The 22,848-nt window shown below is 33.6% G+C and overlaps 3 protein-coding genes and 1 long non-coding RNA gene across 4 annotated transcripts; 3 read left to right on the top strand and 1 right to left on the bottom strand.

The window, feature by feature from the left end:
* The first annotated feature begins 3,212 nt into the window (after nucleotides 1–3,212).
* Nucleotides 3,213–3,709, top strand: LOC143625825 (uncharacterized). The gene is made up of 3 exons (XR_013152331.1): nucleotides 3,213–3,291; nucleotides 3,402–3,559; nucleotides 3,642–3,709. It is a non-coding gene; the product is annotated as an uncharacterized LOC143625825 (long non-coding RNA).
* Nucleotides 3,710–3,793: 84 nt separating this feature from the next.
* LOC143625872 (dol-P-Man:Man(5)GlcNAc(2)-PP-Dol alpha-1,3-mannosyltransferase-like) lies at nucleotides 3,794–6,056 on the top strand. The gene is made up of 7 exons (XM_077096094.1): nucleotides 3,794–3,844; nucleotides 4,675–4,763; nucleotides 4,859–4,975; nucleotides 5,055–5,146; nucleotides 5,230–5,308; nucleotides 5,689–5,745; nucleotides 5,840–6,056. Exons 1-6 carry the CDS (start codon nucleotides 3,794–3,796, stop codon nucleotides 5,717–5,719), a joined length of 459 nt encoding a protein of 152 aa, XP_076952209.1. The 3' UTR covers nucleotides 5,720–5,745; nucleotides 5,840–6,056.
* Nucleotides 6,057–7,873: 1,817 nt separating this feature from the next.
* On the bottom strand, nucleotides 7,874–10,309 carry LOC143625871 (uncharacterized). The gene is made up of 2 exons (XM_077096093.1): nucleotides 9,788–10,309; nucleotides 7,874–9,061 (listed from the first exon to the last, which is right to left on the bottom strand). Exons 1-2 carry the CDS (start codon nucleotides 10,307–10,309, stop codon nucleotides 7,874–7,876), a joined length of 1,710 nt encoding a protein of 569 aa, XP_076952208.1.
* Nucleotides 10,310–14,337: 4,028 nt separating this feature from the next.
* Nucleotides 14,338–16,509, top strand: LOC143625824 (U1 small nuclear ribonucleoprotein C-like). The gene is made up of 5 exons (XM_077096062.1): nucleotides 14,338–14,371; nucleotides 14,472–14,514; nucleotides 14,703–14,744; nucleotides 14,835–15,009; nucleotides 16,078–16,509. Exons 1-5 carry the CDS (start codon nucleotides 14,364–14,366, stop codon nucleotides 16,377–16,379), a joined length of 570 nt encoding a protein of 189 aa, XP_076952177.1. The 5' UTR covers nucleotides 14,338–14,363; the 3' UTR covers nucleotides 16,380–16,509.
* Nucleotides 16,510–22,848: the final 6,339 nt, after the last annotated feature.

Here is a 22,848-nt window from a genome sequence, read left to right as displayed (position 1 = left end):
AGAAGATGGGTGTGTGTATATAGACTAAGTTGAATGGGTCTTTCATAAAGGGTGTTTCATGAAAATGGGTTGGTTATAGACCTAAGAAGCACAAACTACAAATGGGTCCTTCAAGTCTCCATTTTGGTAGTTTTAGTCCCTGGAGTTCGTTTTGAGCTTTTTCGGGGAATTTTAAGAACCTAAAAGGGTGTTTTTTTTATCCAACAACTATAAAACAAATATTTAACATACAATTCATCATTTTGATAATATCGAAAGGTTCGGGATACAAAACGGGTCGGGTTTACATTAAGAATACAAGTATAAAATAACCCGAAATTGACAAATGTCACAGTATCCCCTACTTTAGGAAATTTCGTCCCGAAATTAAGATGATGTAAATAAATATGGATATTTCTCCTTCATCGAGTCTTCTCGTTCCTATGTAAACTCCGCGCCACGCCGTGATTCCTATCGAACTTTAACTAACTTAATGCGACTTCGCTTGGTTTTCTTTTCATTGCGGTCCATGATTTCAACGGGTCGTTCAACCATAATCATTGATTCATTGACTTGTACTTCGTCGAGAGGTATATGGAGACTACCTTCGGCTAAGAACTTCTTGAGATTTGAAACATGAAAGGTTGGATGAACACCGGTGAGTTCTTCCGGTAGTTCGAGTCGGTATGCTACTTTTCCGACTCGCTCAAGAATCTTGAATGGGCCTACGAAACGAGGAGCTAGTTTTCCTTTCTTTCCGAAACGAACAACTCCTTTCCAAGGGGATACCTTGAGAAGGACGAGATCGTCGACATTGAATTCGATCGGTTTTCGCCGTTTGTCGGCGTAGCTCTTTTGTCGACTTCTAGCGGTAAGTAGGTTCTTTTCTTTATTCCATCTTTCTTTAACAATTCTTGTAGCAAATCCGAGGGAATGCATAGTAAAAGAATTCTTTTCTTTATTCCATCTTTCTTTGGCTTTTTCTCCTACTATTGGGATTTTCATTAAGTAGGCTTCTATCCAAGAATGATATTCACCTGTACTTAACTTATACAAGTTTTGCTCAAATAAGCAAGTGAAATCGTCTAAAAGACATATATCACATAACTGTGCTTTCGTAAGATTTTGTCTTGCTTTTTCCAGCAATTTTTGATTTTCTTGATCTTTATTTGTAAGAAAATCAAGACCTAAAAACATCATATACATGGCGTTTATTAGTTCATCAAAGAGGTCTATACCATTCATATTTTCATTCCAGGTTATACCTTTAATGAAATCTTGAATAATTCCTGAAGATTTATGTTCTATTAGTAATAAAACTGCTTTAGCATTAGAGAACTCTTCTGGATTGGATTGGATAATGAGACTAATCTCAGTATTCCATTTGTCTATAACTTTTTTTCTTTTTTCAAGATCGAAGATACAGTCTATTTTAATCGTGTCAATTGTGGTTGAACTTCCATTATTAGAATTTGGTATACCTTTGTGATAAGGTATAGAAAATTCTACATTTTTCTTTTTGTGGCTAGTATAGCTAGTACTGGCCCTATTTGTTCTACCATTGTACATAGGAGTGTATTATTTAGGAGAACTTTCATCGTCAGTTATAGGTTCTGGTGTTATATCCTTTTCAATTTTAGGTTCTTTTACTGTAAAAACCTTTTCTGGAAAATATTTGTCTCTAAGACTTTTATTTTCTGCAAATTTTTGTTCGCATTCTTTATCAATTAGTGACATTAGTTGGACTAGTTCATGTATTTGTTTAGCTGAGCCTGTTTCTAGCTGATTGTCAAATATTTGTTCTAGCTTTTGGGTGATAGAACTCATTTTTTTGTTTTGTTAAGTTCTTGAATTTCTCTTTCAAGTTTTAACTTTCGCTTTAATAACTCGGATAGAGGTTCTAATTTGTCACCTGGATGCATACTCCAGTCATTCTGAATTATGTTGAATTTTTGAATTATGTGACACTTTTGTAGCTTAATTTTTAATAATTTAGACATCTCACATGGGCTTCTTTTTTCTTTTAAAAGGTTATCACATGGGCGTTCTTTTAAACTAGGCTTTGCAAACTATTAGGTTGATTAAAAACCTGTTTATTATCAGGCTTGAACTATAACCTCCCCCAAACTAATCCTTACAAACATTTGTCTAAGTCGAAAAAGGGGAAGGGTGACAATTAGTTATAAGTTGTTCCAACGCTTCAATTTCGATTGATTGTAGATACAAAGATTGATAGGGACGCTTACATGTCACAGGTAAGATCAATTTAAGCTAATTTAAATTTACCAATTTTCTTTTAATAGTAATTTATTGATGATTATAATTGAACAGGTGGATGGGTTTATTGAAGGAGAAAGAGATTACAGCAACCTGAAAGGGGATACAGGACCTTTGGTTTATCCAGCAGGGTTTCTTTATATATACTCTGCAATACAATATGTTACCGGAGGCAATGTCTATCCTGCCCAGGTCAAAATTTTCACTTGCACTCACATTTTACGGTTGATTACTTACCCGCAAACACATGATGAACTTGTCCTCAAAACATATGACATAAATTTCTACTTAGCCATTTTGGATCATTATAGAGTTGCATGATCATGTCAACTGTCAAGTATTATATGCTCGAGCCAAGGTTGGGTCGGCTCATTAGACTTGTTTAGCTGACTCGCCTAGATTAAATTATTGACTCGCCTAGATTAAAGCCCAATTTTTGATATATATAAATTATTACTCAAAAGTAGAACCTAAATTGTAATAAATCTAAATTATAAATTTTGTGTATGTGAAAGATTATTCTTTTGTTTTTATATGCATCAATATGTGTAAAGTTATAAAATTATTTTTTGTTAAATTAAACGAGCTGGCTCAAGCTTTTTACCAGTCGAGCCCAAGCTCAACATTTTAGCACGCTAAGACAAACAATCCAAGCTGGGAACCTGAGCCCAACCTGGCTCAGCTCATTTACACCTCTAGGTGTAGCATGTTGAATTAAATTGAGTGTACACATGATAATTTTCTTAATCTTGTAAGAAAATGTATGTCGGTTCTGGGATGGCTGTTTATTTACTTGTATTTTTGAACTGCAAGTGTGTTTGATTTTTGTGATTAGGAAGACATGCAAATTCCATCTTTATTACGAATATTATGAAGCTAAATAGATCTTTAAAACATTTTCTTATGAACTCATGCTGTTCTATTTGACAATTTTATGCTGGCTGATTGTTCATCTTGTTATTTCATATCCTCTTTGGCTTTCTTTACATTGTGAATCTTGGAATAGTGCTGTTCATCTATGTGAAGACTGATGTGGTATGAACATTTTCTGTTTATTGACAAATAGTGGAATTATGGATGATAAAAAAACAATTCGATGTGCATTTAATAGTTACTCTAGAATTTTAATTTTAATATGTTTGCAGCTACCTTGGTGGGCCCTTACTTTGCTTTCTTTATCCAAAAGATTGCATTCAATCTTCGTTCTTCGCCTCTTCAATGACTGTTTTGCCATGACTCTTCTCCATGCTTCTTTGGTTCCACTTCTTTATCACAAATGGCATCTAAGCTTAATTATTTTCAGGTTCTTGAATTTTATTATCCATTCAAAAATATTTTTAAACGTTACTTTTTAGAATTAATATGCGTTCAACTTGGTTTTGCAGTGCAGCCGTCTCGGTCAAGATGAATGTGTTACTTTATTCTCTGCCATTTCTCCTTCTTATGGTTAAGGTACACGAAACGATTATGTATACATTTCATTTATTTACTCAAGCTATCGTTTATTTGTTTTAGTTTATTATTTGTAACTCAGGCAATGGATTTTATCGGGGTGATATCAGCTCTAACTAGTGCAGCATTAGTTCAGGTGCTTATTTTTTACTGATTTTTTCATGTCAAATGTTTTTTTTGTTTTTCATTTGAATACTTTATTTCATCTAATGGGTCAAAATATGTCCAACTACTTTTTTCTTTTATGAATAGTTAGTGTGTGTGTGTCAAATATGATTACAAAAACTATATTTTCACAACATTGATATAGTATTTTGCACAGATTATTTTGGTAGAGTGTATGCAACTATGCCTTTTAAATTACATTTGGTGAATTTGATCCGTTTGACTTATCTCCCTTTTAATAGTCTTTTAGTTTGACCCATTTGACCTCTTTGAGATAAATTTAACCCAAATCAAACTATGGGTGTGCATGGGCCGGTTTTCGGGTTTTTGAAAATCATTTGGTTTCGGTTTTGCATTCGGACTAGAAATTTTTGGGCCCCAAAAGGCTCTAAAATTATGCATTTGGGGCTGAAACTTTGGGTCTTAAATTGTTTGTTAGTTATTGATTAATTGATTATTACACATTCGGGTCTAAAATATTTGGGGTACACCATTTATTATTTCCTATAAATTACTTAATATTCAAAAATAAAATGATTATCTATAAATCCAATAACAAAAGTCGGTTTTTTTGGGTTCGGCTCAGTTTTTTCGGTTTTGGTACATGCACAACCGGAAATTCGGTTTTGAAAATACTTAAAAACCAGACCGTCGGTTTTAGGTTGGGTTCAGTTATGTCTGTTTTTGGTTATGAGCCGTTTATTTCGGTTTCATGCGCACCTCTAAATCAAATCATTCATAAAATAATGCGCCAAAATCGCCAACTTTAATTTTACTTGATAATATTCTGGAATTATGCAGATTCTGGTGGGTTTACCATTTTTGTTGTCATATCCAATTGAATATATATCTAAAGCCTTCAATCTTGGGCGAGTGTTCATCCACTTCTGGTATCCTTCTAACCCCATAATTTGCAATATTATGAAACCTAAACGGGATTTTCTTAATTTATTTACCAAACTATATTATTGTTCCGTTTTATCAGGTCTGTTAACTTCAAATTTGTCCCGGAGCCTGTTTTTGTGTCTAAGGCGTTCGCTATTATCTTACTAGTTCTTCATCTTGGTCTTCTTATGGTTTTTACGCATTATAGATGGTGCAAGTAAGTATTAGATTTTATGCAATTAATGTGCACTAAACAATCATATGAACACACATTTTTATTTTATAAACTTCTATAGGCATGAAGGAGGACTGGCGTCTTTCTTGCGTTCTAGATTTGTTCAAATGCAGCTCAAAACCAGCACCGGAGTAAAGATTATTAAAAAAGAGCGTAAGTATACTTTATTTTGATTTTGTGTCATGCTTTATTGGTTGTGGAAGTTTGCTAATAATAATTGTTGGTTGATTATATAGATATTGTTACAACCATGTTTACTGGCAATTTTATTGGCATCGTGTGTGCTAGGTCTTTGCATTATCAATTTTACTCTTGGTAAGTGTTTTCTTTTATTTTTTTTCTGCTTGAATGTAGTACATTTAATTTTGTTTGTACAAATTATACGGTTTCTTAATTTTGTTTATATATATTATATGATTTATTAAATGAGGCGATTTTGAGTTATGCTATATCTCTAACGGGTTAGTGGGTTAAGCTAAAAGATCTAGAAAGTTTTTGAAATGAGTCACATGGGTCGAGATGGTCAAATAGGTTGAAAGTCAACCGATGCGTGCTCAAATGCGTAAAGACCTCTTAAATTGGTTTATTAAAAGATGTTAAGTTGTTTATGTAATAATATAGTTTCCATAATCATAGTTAGTTATTACCACATTATATGTTTGTAAAATTTATAAAAATGAAATTATTTTATGCAGGTATTTCTATAGCTTACCGTATTTTATATGAAGAACACCTTTCCCGACGGCTGTCAGGTATGTTATTGTCAGCCAACCATCAAAGTTCCACCACTTACCCAAGAATTCTCATTTAGACTCTAAGGACTTGTTATATATTATGGTTTTGCAGGCTGTTGTTGTTCGCATTGGTGGAGTTCTGTTGGAATGTTTTTCCATCTACCGTCTACTCATCCATTTTGCTTCTTTGTGTACATGTAATCATCTTGTGGGGCCTGTGGAGGGCCCCTCCTGAGTATCCGTACGAAAATGACCAATCGCAAGCGGGAATGAAAGCCAATTGACCGTTTATCTTGTTTTTGTTTGCGTTTTTGTTGTTTGGATTATTAATTTTTATGACCTGTAACCGTTAGAAACTTGATTGCATAACCAAAAAACATGTGATACAACAAAATATACAACAGTTAGCATATGGCCTCCATTATGTCTTTTGTCATCATGTTCTTGAGTGTTTTGGTACTGGATCAATGTGTTCTAAAGATCTTCAAAATGAACCCTAAGGTTTCCTTTTAATCCCACACAATACAAACATAATTTACAAGATTTAATTGCGATAAGATGGTGACCGAACCTGTTATATATAATATTCTTGTCACGAGTTAAAACTGTCTTGTTTCTCGCCTCTCGTATGTGAGATAAATTCCATCCATTTTATTTTTCAAATTCTTGTAGCTTTGTTCATTTTTAACCATACAACTTTGTGCAATGAATATATCATTCATCTTAACTCCGTTTTGGATGAAATTTGGTTCGCTGCAAAACTCCCACATGGCATATGACAAATAAACAAAAAATAATTACTTATATAAGACAATTATTCGTGTCCAAAGTCAGTGAAAATCACATTTTACTAAATTTTCCAACAATATATTATACACGTGCGGTTATGAGAATCATCATATAGCCATCTTATAAGATATACTGAAACGCAAGATGGAAGAGCTAACACATGGTTATATGCTTATATTTTGCATAGTAGTGTAACTTTCTATACATAAAAAATATGCTTTTGAAGTAGCAATAACGAAGAATATGTAAAAAGTAAATCACAAAGAAATACTTCAAAATCTTCCATTGTGTACCAATTGTTCGTGTAGCACACTCATTAGTTTGCCCAGGTTATCACCTCCATGTGTAGAGTTGACTATAACAATCCACACATACGTTGCATCGTTGTATCTTAGGGGACAATTCATCACACACACAAAGCACGCACGTAAGAAACACCAAAGTAGGTAAAATTCCGTTATGGAATGAGATTACTTGCCTTTAAGAACAAGTTGTAATGTACAAAAAATCTTAAAAGGTAGTAAACAAAATGTCATCCAAGATTCTGCAACAACTATACTGAGACATAGTTAAACCGGCATACTTCGATGGTGGGATCTTCAAACATCGACAAAAGAAAATGCAATTTCCATTGGCAAAACTCAGGGTGTGTGACGTCCTCACCAACTTGTATACCAGGAAAAAGTAAATGGAAATGAAACAACGGCACAAGATCATGATCATCTCAAATTCAAGAACGACGATTTCATATGCTGAGGCCACATCTTAAATGTTCGGTTTGATCCATTTTACGATGTTGCAAAAAGATTGAACTGAAAGAGATCTTTGTAACACTCTTCAAGAAAGATGCGTCAACGAGTCCCACCCAATTAAGGTCCAAATGTATAATTATACACATTTTGAGTATGACATGCAAATGGATGAAAAATCCAATATGCATCTAAAACTATTAAACAAACTCATCCAGAGTTGAGAATATGTTTTTTACATTATCAGTGTATTCGCAAAGTTCATACATGAACTTATCCAAAGTTTGGTTTTCTCTAAATCATGAAAACCATTTGGATATAAGCTTTAAAAGTTGACTAAACAGCAGTTAACTTTTAAGCAAGCATCGAGTTCATTGAATCAATTAAAGCGAAACTCTGCATTGCACTTTAATATAATCCATAGTTGCGAGAGATGGTTTTAACAATATATTGGATTAATATGAAACATTATCCAGAAGAAACTCACATGTTCATTAGTTCATATAAAACTCAACCACAGTCTACAACTATGAAAGTACCATTTGACATCAAGTTTTAAAACAAAAAAAATACAAAAAAAAAAGTTGTCAAAACCTCACAAACTCATCTCATTTATGAGAGTCACTGCCCATATGTGAAGGCCCATTAAACGGTACTCTATCTCCTAAGTTGTTTATGCAAGGCACACCACAACTCGAGACAAGAGCAGTTTTACCGCGTACACGCCTGCGGGTCCCATCTTCCAACCCACCCCTCCGTTTTTTTGGGGTCAGAGATCCATTGGCAAGAGCTTCCAATGCTTTGGTGGTCAACACACGGCTTCTTCTACTCTGCCTTTGACCATTGGTTCCAGCACTCAACAACTCAGTCTGGTTGTTCGTGGTTGTTTCGGTTAAATCTGATTGTTTATCACCATCCGTATCTGGACCCATTCGAGGGTTGTTCAAGTTCATCACCATCCTTGTACGCTTCTTCTCATCGGCATCACTCGTGCTGTTAATCCTTACATTGTTAACCTGTTGATGTTTTGGTTTTTGCCTGAAAACCAACTTCAGTTTCCTTACTGGTTCAGGATTGTTCGTTTCACAAACTGGTGAATCTTTATCTTCCAATGTGTCATGATTCACATCTTCATTTTGAGATTCTTCTGTTGTGTCATGTTCGGTTTCTTCAGAAACACTAGTCGACGCTTGCATATCAGCAGGTTCAGAAACAACTGTAACGGGCCTGTCCAAACTGGTATCCACGATTGTGTACTTCATAAAATCTTGTTCATCATCTGGTCCTTGTTTCACACGTGGATCCGCCAACTGGTCCGGGAGAGGCTCGTCTTCAAGAAGGTGCGGTTCAGCAGCCACTTTATTCAACACGTCAGTCAACGAGTCAAAATATTGACTTCCTTTTTCCAAACTCCTTCTAGAAAACTTTGTTACACCCGGTGCAAGAAACACTAAAGAATTTTTTGAGTTATGAAAAATGTAGCTTTTAGGCTGCTCAGAGTGCCATCCTCGTTCTAAAAGACGAGGCCACACGACTTCCCAAAAGAGGTTGTGTAATCGGGCTTTGCTTAGCCCGATTCTGTCCTTCAAACTATCAACAATTTGTTCGGTTTTAAGAGATGCTTGTGTGGATTGGAGTTTTTTGTTTCTTGATGTCCTTCTGGTCTTGTTAATAAGGTCTTGTTTTCCTTTGCCCATGGCTATGGACTCTATTAAAAGATTCATGCCCACAGCATCACGTAAAGCGAATACATATTTCTCAAATGAAAGCTTTCCCTCATCGAACGCTCTAATAACCTGAAAAAGATTGAATTTCAATTTTAAAAAACCAGATTTTTTTAAACCGTCAGGGTGGCGCAGTGGCAAGCGTTTGGTTCCTCTAGCAGAGGTCTGATTAGTAGGGTAGGGGTGGGCCTGGGAGTTTTCGAGTGACAGATTCTCATGGTTGAAAGATTTAAAAAACACATTCAAGACAACTGATCATGCTTAGGGGGTGTTAACGAGTCGTGTTCGTGGCTTGGTGGGTCGACACGAATACAACACGAACATGAAAATCGTGTCAGACATATGAACCCGAATATTAGTACCGACATGGATACTCGCAGGTTGACACAAACACAACTCGTTTAACCCATTTTTTAAACTTTTATTTTTTGCATATTAATACTTTAAAATTACAACTTCAAAACAAAAACAAAAAAATACAAATGTATATAAAGCAATTACCTTTTAGTTATAAATTCTTATGACAACTTCTCTTTCATTTTTTAACTTTTGGCATAAAATGCCCAACCAATTTAATTATGACACAAAACACATTTTAAAAATACAAAACAAAAAATAAATGGGTTCAAAGAGTCAACCCGCAAACCAGACAGGCTGACACAAACATGACCCGTTTACCTAAGCGGGTTCGCAGTTCAACCCAAAACTGACTGGAACCCGCGAATCTGTCAAGTAACAATAGAACAAACTAGCCTCTGCAATCTGCTATGCAGAGTGTGCATTAAAATTTATAAGTACCTGTGTCAAACTATTTTTGCATTCATCTGTGACTTTAGGAAGCAACCGAGATAAAAGCTCGTGTCGTCTCCACCCACAGAAAATCCGTTTTCCAGGTATGGACTTACGCCCTCGTTTCTTTTTATACATTGACCATTTTTGGTGCTCACTGCTTCTATAAAACTTCCCATAATAATACGACATCACATTTCGCATTCCTTTGTTCCCCACAAACTTGTTCACAACACGAAAATTCTTGCCAAATACATATAAACCAAGAACAAAACCATCACGCTCAATCGCGCTCCAAGCCTTTTCATTTAACGAACAAGGAACCGGTGCCATGCTTACAGGATTTGACTGACCAAACTGAAAGCGGCCAATGTCATTTTTTGTTATTAAAGATGGGATTTGTGCCTGATATTCATCCCCAATCCGGGTGGTCTTTTGTGGCTCGCCAAAAATGTTACTATCCGCAGCATACGGTTCAGAATGGAGCCACTCGACACGTTTATCATCGTCTTCCTCCGTATGTTTATCCATCTGTCCAGAAAAAAGAAAGGATGCTGTGAGATGTGGTACCTAAACAATAAAAACAACATAGTTTCTTTCTTGATGATATTAACACCCGATTTCCGGATACTTTTATCTATCTTCAAAAGGGTATCTTTGTTCTTAACAATCCCAAATTTAAGAGAAACTAAAATCAATGAATGCTACATCATAAACTATTAGATCAAACCTATATATATATATATATTATGATCAGAAAGAACCCAATTTATGAACACAACCCACTGGTCAAGATCACATCTAGAATCCAACACAAAACAAAACTTAGTAATTAGAGTCTAAGAGAAACTTGAATGTAACGAATCCCACGTGCAGACACAAAATTCAAACAATTTGATAACTGTATAAAGATTAATAATAATAATTCATTTGGTAATCAAACACATATAGAAAGGAAAAATGCTAAGGATTTACCTTTGGGTGCTAAGACTGAGCGAAGACGAAGAAAGAAAAGAAAAGAAAAGAAAAGAAAAGAAAACAAAATGTTGGGTGCTTATACTGCTTCTGCTTAAAATACGCGAACTTATATTCGGCTCGATGTTACGATCTGGTAGTGTTTATATTATATATGTGGCAGTCACAGGACCCAACCACACGTCTCACCAAGACTTTATAATAGGATTAAGGTTAAGATGCTATTTCTTGACTATTTTTTCTTTCCATAATAACTCACTAGAGTTAGTTATTGTCCCACTATAATTTGTGATTGATAGTTAGTGAGGTGGGTCCACTAACAATTTGTGTTTCATGATGTTATGCACATGGCTCTTAGCCTCCAGAGCGCGTAGTTCGTTTGAGGCGGTGAAGTGTTCATAGCGATGTCATGCTCATATGGCATGTATGACGCTTCACAACACATAGCCTAATGCATAATAATATATTTAATATAAAATAAGTTTTAAATAATTAAGTAACCACAAAGTATTTAGGTAGAGCTTAATATGTATGAATGATATACGGAATGGAATAGATTATTAAGAGATAATTATAAAAAAAATGAGTGTTTGGTTCGTCAATAGTATGGAATAAATTAATACACAATAAATTTCAATCCTTATCAAAATAATTCATTTCCACTCTTTTTTTTTCATCCTACTCTCTCCACCACCGCCACACCCGTCACAACCACTTAACCACCACCATCATAACAATTGTCATCTTCATCATCACCACCATCTATAAATGATTCATAAAAGTAGATCATTAGATCAGAAGTCGTTCTAAAACAAACATAATATATTGTTCTTAAATATGTTATATTTTTTTATTCTTTAAAAATAAGGCTTTAAATAGAGTCAACCACACAATAATATGACAAAAAGAAAAAAGATTAAGATAGGTAAAATGGTATTTTAGGAAAAAACCTCAAATTTTTTTTTTTTCATTTACAATTATTATCATGGTAACGGATGCCTTTCTTCATTTGATGATTATGCCTTTATTTTGTTTTAGCCTTTTAGGTGGCATACTTATTTGAATTTTCAAATTCTAAAAATGAGGCGTTATTTTATATGCAAACTATTATTTTAAAATAACGGTAGTTGTTATTGATAGACCATGATCGTCGTGACGGCTAGGAAGTAAACTTCAGTGCCGTAGTCTTGATTTATATTTTTCACATTTAATATTGCAAAGGCACGGTGGTGATATTGATAAATCGTGTCGGCCCGACTGTGCAATTGTGAAGGTACGATCGTGCTTTCTTTAAAATCGTATCAGCCCAGTTGCGTTTTTGGTTTGCCCGATAGTGCTCTCTGAAATCTTGTCACCCCTACCATGCTCTTGTATTCTCACAGTCGTACCGATTTGTGTGGTTTGTGTTTGTTGTGGCACTACTCATACTTCAGTCATTGACTTTGGAATCTTGGAGTGACACGGGTTGTGTCTGACCATACTTGATGGATTTTTTCATTTTTCATATGATTTTGCTCCGTTTTTGCAAGAAATGTCATTTTACTCATGCAATTTCACAAAGAAGTATATTTAGTGTCTAATTAGGTATAAAACAAGAATTATAGTGAGCACTACGTCATAAAAATACGTATAATTTGGAGCATGTTAATTGACACCACCAAATTTGCACACTGTAAGATTCGAATGTCATCGTTTCGATGAGGGGAATACATGTGTGTCTCACAAAGCCATTTCCAGCTCAACTACAATCCACACCGTTTTTTGATGGTTCCCGAGGGCATTCATGTTTTCCACTAAATAATCATGGTGATGGCTTGTTTTATCCACACAACAACATTTTTGTATTGGTTAAGGTTTTCATCGGAGTGTTTTCCTTTATCAAATATAAAAGCGATTTTGATTTGGATTTGTGATTATTAGAAATCGAGTGGTGAAGCTTTGAAAACCTAAAGAAACAAGTGTTTGAATGTGTGAGAAAAACGGGCGAGGATGCATATAATAGTTTTGTTTGGGAGAAATTTGAAATTTTACCAAAACCCTTGACCCACCATTCCCGTTCTATTCATTCTTTCAATAGATGCTATACCCTAGTTTATTATACAAATAGTTGAGTTGCTATGCGAAAAATGGTCCCATTTTTTTCTTCTAGATGATAAAAACTTTATACAACCTTTAGTTTGATTATATCTTTAAAATAGGTCTTACGGGTTCCATTTCAATTTGTTCCCATACAAGTTTATAAAGCATTCTTACATGTTTTATACCAAACATGATGTATCAAAAGTAATCATTTTCACATTTACAAAAGGTATCTTTGTTAATCTGATTCGAGACCTTAACACAAGTATTCCTACTATGAAGCTCTACTTTGATACTTTCATATGTTATGAACAGACTTAAATACTTGATGTCCTTACATCGTCTTATTTACTTGTCCACCAAATATTGCCTAATTTAATGTCCTATCTTCTTCTCGAGGAAATTATCTTCATGCTCCCATTCTCTAATCTCGAGCTAAGATGTGGAATTTTTAACTAAGGGTTACACATCATGATTAGTATTGACCATACATAAAATGTATACAAACCAATGCACTAGACACAAGCTTGCAATTTATACTAAAAAAATCCAAATTCAAACCATGCTCAACGTAGCATTCGCTGGGTAAGTGCTCATCTCCAGCATGAACACAGACGAATTTAGCATAGTCACCCCAGCCCAGCTTTACGTTAGCCTACACTGGCCGCAAGTCTACATTTATATTTGTTTCTGCATTTCCAACTTGCATTTTCGTACCTGAGTCTTTCGTATCTGATTCCAAACATTATAATCACATTAAATGACATTAAAACCCAACCACTTTTACAATCTATTAATATCGTAACTCAAGATCGATTGCTTCCAATTCCATTCATCAACATTCCATAACGACCATAACCTCTTTAACCTAACCAAGTCACTAGACCTACCACAAACGGGATATTAATCTCGTGAACCAAGATATACGCATTCGTATTATTTCTTCCAAATTATTACTAACACGTCAATTTAGCTGTTCTGCTCACTACCAATATTAATCATCATATAACGGGTCAAAATACATTATTATATGACCCTTATGAACATTAACGATTGTGTTAAATAATTAACAAACATTATTACAAATTAACAACCAACACTTAAGTCTTAACACCATACAATTTCCATACCCGTAAATAGTGATCTTCAATCATAAATTGAAGGGAGAATAACAACATGGGTGTGAAGTGTCAATTTCTGAAACCCAAAAAACTCTACCAACCATAATAAACAACTCACGGTATAAATTGAACCCGAAAGCCCTCTTTCGTCGTGTTCGCGAGCTAGGGTTTTACCGTACCATATCTGATCTGCAATTCAGCTATCGTAAGTTCATGTATTCCGATTCAAATAACACGATCTCACCTTAATTTATACTTTTATCGGAAAATTTACTCATTTTTATAGCAGCAAACAGTTTTTAGGGTTGATAACTGTAATCGATGATATACTGTGTATCAAATTGACCAATTTGCTAATTATGTAATTTTTTTGTCGAATCGCAGATCATACACGCTGATTGGACACAACAATGCCGCGGTGAGATTTTTTTTTAATTTTTTTAATGCTTGAACTCGATATGTTATGGCCTTCATGAGTGTCCTGAACTAAAATCCCCAAATTTTGTTGAGTTTTGCAGGTATTATTGTGATTATTGTGACACCTACTTGACGCATGATTCGGTAATTCATCTGACATCCACTTTCTATCTCTTTGTTTAAATACTGTTGTTAGTGATTTGGTTTCTATTGCAATCTGTGAATTTACATTTCTATGATATTAATAATTATAATCAAGTGCTGTCATTATTTCTGACAAAAGAATGAGATTCCTATGTATTTAATTAACAAATTGTTTTTTTCTTCTTTAGCCTTCTGTAAGGAAGCAGCACAATGCAGGGTACAAACACAAGGTAATGTAACTGTCACATGCAATTTATTTAAACTGCAGCATACACTAAACTTTTGAGGCTGAGAAATGTTATTATTACTATTATTTACAGGCAAATGTTAGAATCTACTATCAGCAATATGAAGCACAACAAAATCAATATTTGATTGACCAAAAGGTTAAAGAGCATCTTGCATTTCAGCAAATGAAACCCCGTCTTCCTGTTCCAATGATGCCAATGATGCCTGGAATGAGGCCACTCGCCCCCTTGCCAAGACCGATCCCTGGTAATTTATTAGTTATATAACTTATAATTTGTTTGTGTCTAAATGTTTGGAAACTAGAGCTAAATGTTATCGTATATTAAATCTTTTTCTACATACTGGAATTAAAATGTTTATTGAGGTTAAAAGGGATGAGTTTTTAGTACCAAGTCTAGACTTGTAAACGAACCGAACGCTCTGTGAACCGTTCAATGGGAAGTTTGTTTGTTTAATATATGAATGGACACGAACACGTGTAGTTTGTTAGTTTATGGTCACGAGCGTTTGTTTATTTAAATTTGTTTGTGTTCGTTCATTTGTCTCTGCTACTTTACGTTTGGTAAGTTCCTTTGTTAATATATTCATTGTATTTTTTAGGCCCATTATAATTTAGTCTAGTTTTGATAACATTTTAGGCCTGACATGCTATTTGTTCGCATTTACTTTTAATTGTTTTTAGCTAAGCTATTTTTAGGCCCATTACAATTTAGTCTAGTTTTGACAACCTTTTAGGCCTGACATGCTATTTGTTCTCATTTACTTTTAATTGGTTTTAGCTAAGTTATGTTATTTACGTTCGTGAACCGTTCATTTATAAGGTTAGCAAACGAACATAAATGAACACAGACGGAAAATTCTCATTCGTTTAGTTGTTCATGCTTCATCGTTTGTTCATTTAAAGTTTAATGAATCAACATGAACATGCTCCGTTTGTGTTCCTTCGGTTCGTTTACAAGTGAAAGCGGGTCAAAACAGGTTGGATTGACCTAACAATATCTTTTGTCCATTGTTTTAACATTTCATAAATAGTTATTATCGAATATGATTACAAACACTATTATTAAAATAACTTTCCATGCTTTTTTAATAAAGTTGAAGAATTTGTAAGCAATTGAATATACTTTAGGCAACTTGAAATCTTCAATCTGTTTGATCGTTCCCTTTTTAGCTAATTATTTTAATTTTACCCATTTGACCCGTTATTATTTAATATGATTCAAACTGACCCATATTCATTTTTTCACCTTAATGTCATGAGTCATGACTCTTGTTAAACTGCTTATAATCATATTTTTTCGTTTGCTCCACCAGGATATCCTGGGATGCCTCCAATGCTCGCACCACCTGGTGCACCTACTATGCCTGGTCAGGTTGCTCAGGTTGCTCAGGTCAACCCATCCGTACCTGGTCAGGTCAACAATGGTGTCCCGAGGCCCATAACCCTTAGTGCACCAATGATGGCTCCAGGGATCTCAGGAACCCCTACTTCAGGTGTACCACCTCCAATGTTTGCACCAACCATGTATCAACCCAACCCGACATCATCAGCACCTGTACCCGGTGGTTTTGAAAGTCCAAATGCTAGTGCCCATTCTCAGGAATCTAACCATTAATCTATGAATACACTGGTTATTGTTTCTTGCTTTAGAAATTAGAATTGGTCTTGTAAGAAATTGGCTTTGTATGAGACGCCTCTTTGTTTACATTTTTTTATTTCTCTGTATTCTGGTCAAAACAGTTATTTGGTCAAATGGGTTGGGCCAACTGGTCAAGTTGCAACGCAAACACTTTTGTCACTCATAGTGTAATCGTACTGTGCAGTGTGCAATTTGGTGATTTTATTTAGATAGAAAATAATCTTTACTTGGTTTGTTTTGATAATCTGAGCAAACTAACATGATCTGTTGTGTAATGTGATGGCTATATTATATGGAATGTAACTTGTTGCTTTGATGATTATAGTCCCCCCCTATGATAATGTGATCAGTGCTACAGTCGCGTACGCAACAATGTGTTGTTGCAGCTAAACAAATTGGTTTGGTTCTAGGTTTTGGCACTGATAAAACAAACATAAGTGGTTATATTAGTTGAGAATGACCCGTATTATATATATATAATACAACTAGGTTAGTTACCCGTGTAGCACACGGGTTGGAATAAATAGATTTATTTAAATAATAACACAATGTCAAATACAAAAAATTATGTTCAACATAGATAGATATATTATACGGTAGAATAAATTACACATTACAGAATATGAAAAAAAAGTCGTTAGAAAATTCATAAATCCCTAAATATTTCGTTGTACACAATATTTGTAGTTTTATTTGTAACTTTACTTTCTATATTAAAACTTAGTAGTTTCATATTGTTTGTGCTTTTAACTCTAGATAATGTAATGTATAACTGGCCACGAGTTAAAATAAATTGGCCAAAACAAAGCAACCATCTATTGTGGCTGACCGTTTTTATTAATCTTCATTGCAAAATAAAAAAAAAAGTGTAAATTCCATTCTTTGAAATTAATCATTTTATCTAAAGGTGTAGGATTTTTCTTTTTAAGAACATAAGTGTGAGTTCCAGTATTACCTCCGGATATGATTTCCGCTTCTATAACACGGTTATCATATTGTATTTTCACATGTATTCTAGTTTCATTGCATAGACCACTTAAGCAACATCACTTCAATGTTCAGGACTAACCTATGACTTGACGAACTTAGATTTTGAGGCGATTTAAAACATCAGGAAACTAATACTTTCTTGCAATGTTTCATTTTATGTCTGATAGATACCATCTGAATAATGGTAATATTTTAAATCTCCCGAAAACATGGATAGCGAATGTTTGTTAATTTCTTGAACGACCTCGTTTTTTGTTGCAAGTATACTCGTTCACTAAAGAAATCATATTTTTAAAATCTTTAATAATTAAGGATATACAAAGTCAATTTATCATCTGATTAACAGTGTGTTAATATCTAACATTTGTATTCCCAAGGTAAGAAGTTGTCTCATCCACCTGAAAAACCAAAACATAGTCTAGTGTTAATATTTTTGTGGATTTTTAAGTCAATTAAAAAAAGAAGTTGTAATGTCTATTTTTTTAAAACAACCCATGGACCGGAATCATTCTAATCAAAAATTATTTTGACCTGAACCATGTTTGATACTTTAACCGGGTAAAGAAACCCGCCCGTTTAAATTAACATAAACACTAAGAATACATCAATAGTGAGTTTGTATTTTAAGGGTCAGAAAGAAAAAAAAACTTGTAATTTAGTAAATATCATATATTTAATAAGTTAAAGTTTATTGAAATTTCAATTGTAAATTAATCTTGCCTATTATTTCTTACAAAACCTCAATATTAATTAACTAATATAATATATTTAAAATCTTAATTTTTGGAATCATTATTCAAAATGAACGTAAAAATTGTTACCTATAAAAACCTAATATTAATAACTAATACAATATATTTATATATATACATAATATATTTATGTTGGTATTAAATTTTTTAAATCATGAAAGAATTAATAAAAAGAGAAGATGAAAGATTAAAAAGAAAAAAAATAAAATACAAAATTATTAATAATAAAAAGAAATATATTTATGATGAGAGAGAGGAGGGATAATATTTATAAGGATCATTATGATGGTGACACATAACATTTAGAAAGCTTTGTTTATTATATAGTATAGATTTACAACTTTCTGTTGCATAAGAGGTTGTACCCACTTGCACCTTTTTACAACAGTTATAGCATCCTGCTACATCCATTTAAGAATTTATAATACTGAAATCAATTTGCAATATGTTAGAAAACACTAATTACTCATTTAAGTATTGAAAATCACGAAGTTTCATAAGCTTTCATAGACGAGATAAAGTTACATAGGACTCCCTTTATGGTTGTAATGATGATTCGCACTTTGGTGTGGCGGCTTATGTAGTAGCCATGGTGTGGACCTAAGCCGATCGTTATTATACCTTTTGAGATCCGTGTTATGGCTATGATGATACTTCCGTTTTGGCGTAGCAACGTATGATATCGACCGAGCCTTGAGTTAACAATTTTATTTTAAAATTATTACGGTCTCACCGCAACACGCGTGGGTCAAAATCACGGTTTCACCCGTCGCATCGCGTGGGGTCGAAAATTCTAGTTTACATACAAAAATCGGAGTAAGCAACGAAAAGATCCGTATTCGCTCCAAGACCGTTTACCACTCATGATAGGACCGATGATCAACACTTCCAAAAGTAGAATATAAACATTACTATTTGTTATTTCTATACTTAAAATAAAAATAAAAATATAGCATGCAAAGTACTAAACTGATTACTAGTTGCAATTCGAATGTGAATATGTAACGGGTCAAAAGTTTCATATACAAATTGGTATATTAGACTTTTGGTACATGTTTTAATTTTTGGCTTTGAATATATTTAATAGTTATACTCTACTACTAAATCTGGATATCACACACCACCATAATTGGCGGAGGCAAAATCAAAGTAGAAAGGACGCAGAAAAGTTGACATAGCTACATGTTAAAACAATGAATGGTTTGAAACTTTGAATAATTAAATTTATTAGTATACGCGTTAAGAGTGATTATATTATGAGTTTAATGAGTTACAATTATACAAATTAATACATTTTATACAAAATAAAATTAGTGTCTTTTTAAAGTAAAAATTAATATTTTTGTAAAATAATATTATCGTAAAAGTAATTTTGTTACATTTGATGATTTCTTTTTAATTATTTGTAACAAAATTCTTTTTGAGAGTAAGAAGACAAAAGAGTCAATCGCATATGTACAATCCTGTCCCTTTCCTAAACCACTGGACACCCTGTTTTCACACAACCCCACCTCACCAAAATCTACTAATAAATAAATAAATCCGTTAAAAAAATTTTTTGCCATAAAGAAGCTATTAACACAAGCCTCTATATTTTCTTGGCTGGTTATGAATTTTACTATTTTAGTTTCATGTTAATTGCTTTTTCTAGATTTATTATGTAAGTGTATAAAAACTTATTTACGTTTACTAGAAATTTGGTTTTAAATGAAACATTTATCTACGAAGTCCCACAATATGCATTTAGTGTCCTGAAATAGAGTTGTTAATTTGTCATTTCCCTACACGACATGAGGCTATGAAAACCATTCTTCTAATCCTTTCAAAATGTAACTTAACATGCATGTCGTTTTTGGGTTGGATTATGTACATCCTTTAAGAAACACCCCTTTGTCATGTATCTGATATTTACTAATGTTAACATGTATAATTTCAAAGATAATAACAATTGTAAAATTTCTTAACCTTCATTTAAAGTTGAAATTTCACAAAGGTTGAAAGTAACATTTTCAATTGCATGAAAAGTCTCCGCCAGTTGTTAAACGAGATGGGGTCCCTTGCCCTTTTCCTTTACATTTGCATATACAAATTATTTAACCGGGATTTCCTTTTACCAAACGATAAGTTATAAATGACAAGGGTTGGGTATATATAAATGGTGATTTTTCTTTTTCTTTTTTTAAAAGGTTCGAATCCGGTAATAAACATGCTACACATGAATTCATAAAACTATAACTGCTTTTGTCTGATTAAAAGTATAATGATATCGAGAAGATTAATTAACAAATTGTAAGACCATGCGTAATGGTAACTAAGCACATAGAATTATAGAAGGGTTATGCGACATGTGGCGGCGTCCCAGTTACTAATGGGAAGTTTTGCTAAAAGTGATGTAGTGGTAAAAAGACACAAAACCCTTGCAATCACTATCTAATCAAACCTTCTCTCTCACAACCTCTCGTTGTGTACACAACGAGCACCTCCAAAACGAGCATGAAAACGAGGGAGGGGGCAGTGTGCAGCTCGTTGTGGACCATGTTTTGGGAGGAAAACGTGACCATTTTGTGTGGTCTAACACCCTAAGCAAATTTCATATCGGTTATGGACAACAGAGATTCTTGGTTCACAAGGAACGTCCTACCTCTTAAATCATCGTGTGTTGGACTTAATTGGCTATGGAGTATGTAAAAATTCCGCAGTTAAACGTGCTCAGACAGAAGTAGTACTAATATGGGTGACTTTCAGAAAGTCTTTGTCGGGGGAACCAAAAACAAATCTGTAAATGCATGAATGAGACATCCATCAAAAGCAAAACATATAATATTGATGATACGATGTACCGGATGTTAAAAAAGTGCTACACTTTGATGGTAAGTATGACTTTTTACTCCATTATTATATAATAAGCTAAGAATATAGAGAATGGTGGATATTTTATTTTTAATTTGTCATCACTTTTAAAAAAAAATGTGCTCTTAACAATAAATATGGATATTCAGGCAACACAAGTATCATCTAAAAACAAACAACCATATATAATAGTTAAAATGCATGGCAACCGTTTTTAGATTTTTTTTTCACAGCTATCTCTATATACCAGTAAAAACTAATTGTTTACAAACATTATCCTTGTGGATCAACAACAACAACAATAATAATAATCGCATTCGGATTTTTTTTTGATGGAAGAATATTTTGTGTAGCTATTTGTTGTTCAAAACATTTTCTTATAATATACGAATTTCACTAACTTGAGATATGAAAGACTCCAAAATACTATTCAGAAATTTAGAGAAGTACTCTTTCAAGTTGTTGCATTCAACTTATAGTTTTTTTTCTTTACAAACGAACAAACACAGGCCCGGTATTATATCACACTCGTGAATATATCTTCAAAAATTCAACTCTTGCTCCGACTTCTATTTCTTACATGTATGTTATTCTAATTTCATTTTAGTATTTTACACCAACCAAAACATTTTGAATGACGAATATGTTTCTAATTTGTTCTATAAATACCAAAATGTCCCAAAGTGATAGACTTCTAAGTACATATCCAACAAGTTTGTTGTCATATAAATGAAACCCCACACATGCTTGCTACTTATTGGCATGTAAAGTTTTTTTTAATGATAACTTTGTTACTTGTTATATTGAATATTTAGGCAAACATAACATCTTGCTTCTAAACGCCCATAAAAATAAGGATTAAGATTAAAAAAAAGTTACTATGATTTAAGACAAGTAAAATATTATTATTATAACTATTAATTATTATTATTATTATTATTATAATGTATTTATTGACTTTGAGAAAGAAAAAGGGTACAAAAAACATGTTACTTTGTTGAACATGCCACCACTCAATATTCCAATCCCATATGATTCATGAATCAATCATTCTAACATTCATTAAATAACCACTCTCTCATCACCCTTCACTCTCCACACTCTTTCTTCCTCTCCAATCCCAAAACAAAAAAAAAAAAACACATTGATTACAAACATCTTTAATGGCACTATCAACACTTATTTCACTTATGGCTTTATGCCTTTTATGTTTTCCTTCATCTCAATTATCATTTGCTGCAAAAACAACATCTTCATTACCACCATCATCTTCTCCTTCTCCTTCTCCTGCTTCTTCTCCTGACATACCTCCTTTGTTCCCTACACCTAGTAAAGGTGAACTTTCACCTAGTGAAGCATCACTCCCCATCATTCCTTCTAGTCCTAGCCCACCTAACCCTGATGACATGCCAACTTTTGGACCCAACACCATGACCAATATCTCACCATCTGGCTCACTTCCTGCTTCATGGACCTTTGGTGCTTCAATGATGGTGGCTGTCTCTTCTATTATGGTGGTCATGTTAACTAGTGCCAAAGTGTGAGTGAATAGTGTCTTTGAGGGCAATTTGGACATTTTGAAGATGATATGAGGCCATGAGGGGCATTTATGATTTAAGGTATCTTTTTGTTTGGGTCTGAGTCAGCAACAAAATGATTTGTCTTTTATATTTAATTTTTTGTGTAATTATTTTAGTGTAATATTTTGTTAGATTCTTGTGGTTCATGTGATAAGATCTGCCTTTTGGAAATAAATTTGAAAATTAAACAAAAAAGCATGTCTTTTTGGCGGTCTACCTCACTTCTTTAATCCTTTTTTAAAGGCTTGAGATAGTTGTTGAATGTTGATCATT

The sequence above is a fragment of the Bidens hawaiensis genome, unplaced genomic scaffold (genome assembly GCF_021521415.1).
Source record: "Bidens hawaiensis isolate Kalapana, Puna unplaced genomic scaffold, B.hawaiensis_p1.1 tig00004242_1, whole genome shotgun sequence".
Classification (NCBI taxonomy): domain Eukaryota; kingdom Viridiplantae; phylum Streptophyta; class Magnoliopsida; order Asterales; family Asteraceae; genus Bidens; species Bidens hawaiensis.
This window is presented reverse-complemented; position numbering and strand designations above follow the sequence as displayed.

What these genes read in the sequence shown, in the direction of transcription:
- LOC143625872 (XM_077096094.1), top strand. Translation starts at nt 3,794, where the DNA reads ATGGATTTTATCGGGGTGATATCAGCTCTAACTAGTGCAGCATTAGTT. An exon ending in CGAGTGTTCATCCACTTCTG is followed by an intron (nt 4,764 to 4,858) that starts GTATCCTTCTAA and finishes CCGTTTTATCAG; the next exon opens with GTCTGTTAACTTCAAATTTG. An exon ending in CATTATCAATTTTACTCTTG is followed by an intron (nt 5,309 to 5,688) that starts GTAAGTGTTTTC and finishes TATTTTATGCAG; the next exon opens with GTATTTCTATAGCTTACCGT.
- LOC143625871 (XM_077096093.1), bottom strand. Translation starts at nt 10,309, where the DNA reads ATGGATAAACATACGGAGGAAGACGATGATAAACGTGTCGAGTGGCTC. An exon ending in GCAAAAATAGTTTGACACAG is followed by an intron (nt 9,062 to 9,787) that starts GTACTTATAAAT and finishes AATCTTTTTCAG; the next exon opens with GTTATTAGAGCGTTCGATGA.
- LOC143625824 (XM_077096062.1), top strand. An exon ending in ATGCAGGGTACAAACACAAG is followed by an intron (nt 14,745 to 14,834) that starts GTAATGTAACTG and finishes TATTATTTACAG; the next exon opens with GCAAATGTTAGAATCTACTA. An exon ending in CTTGCCAAGACCGATCCCTG is followed by an intron (nt 15,010 to 16,077) that starts GTAATTTATTAG and finishes TTGCTCCACCAG; the next exon opens with GATATCCTGGGATGCCTCCA.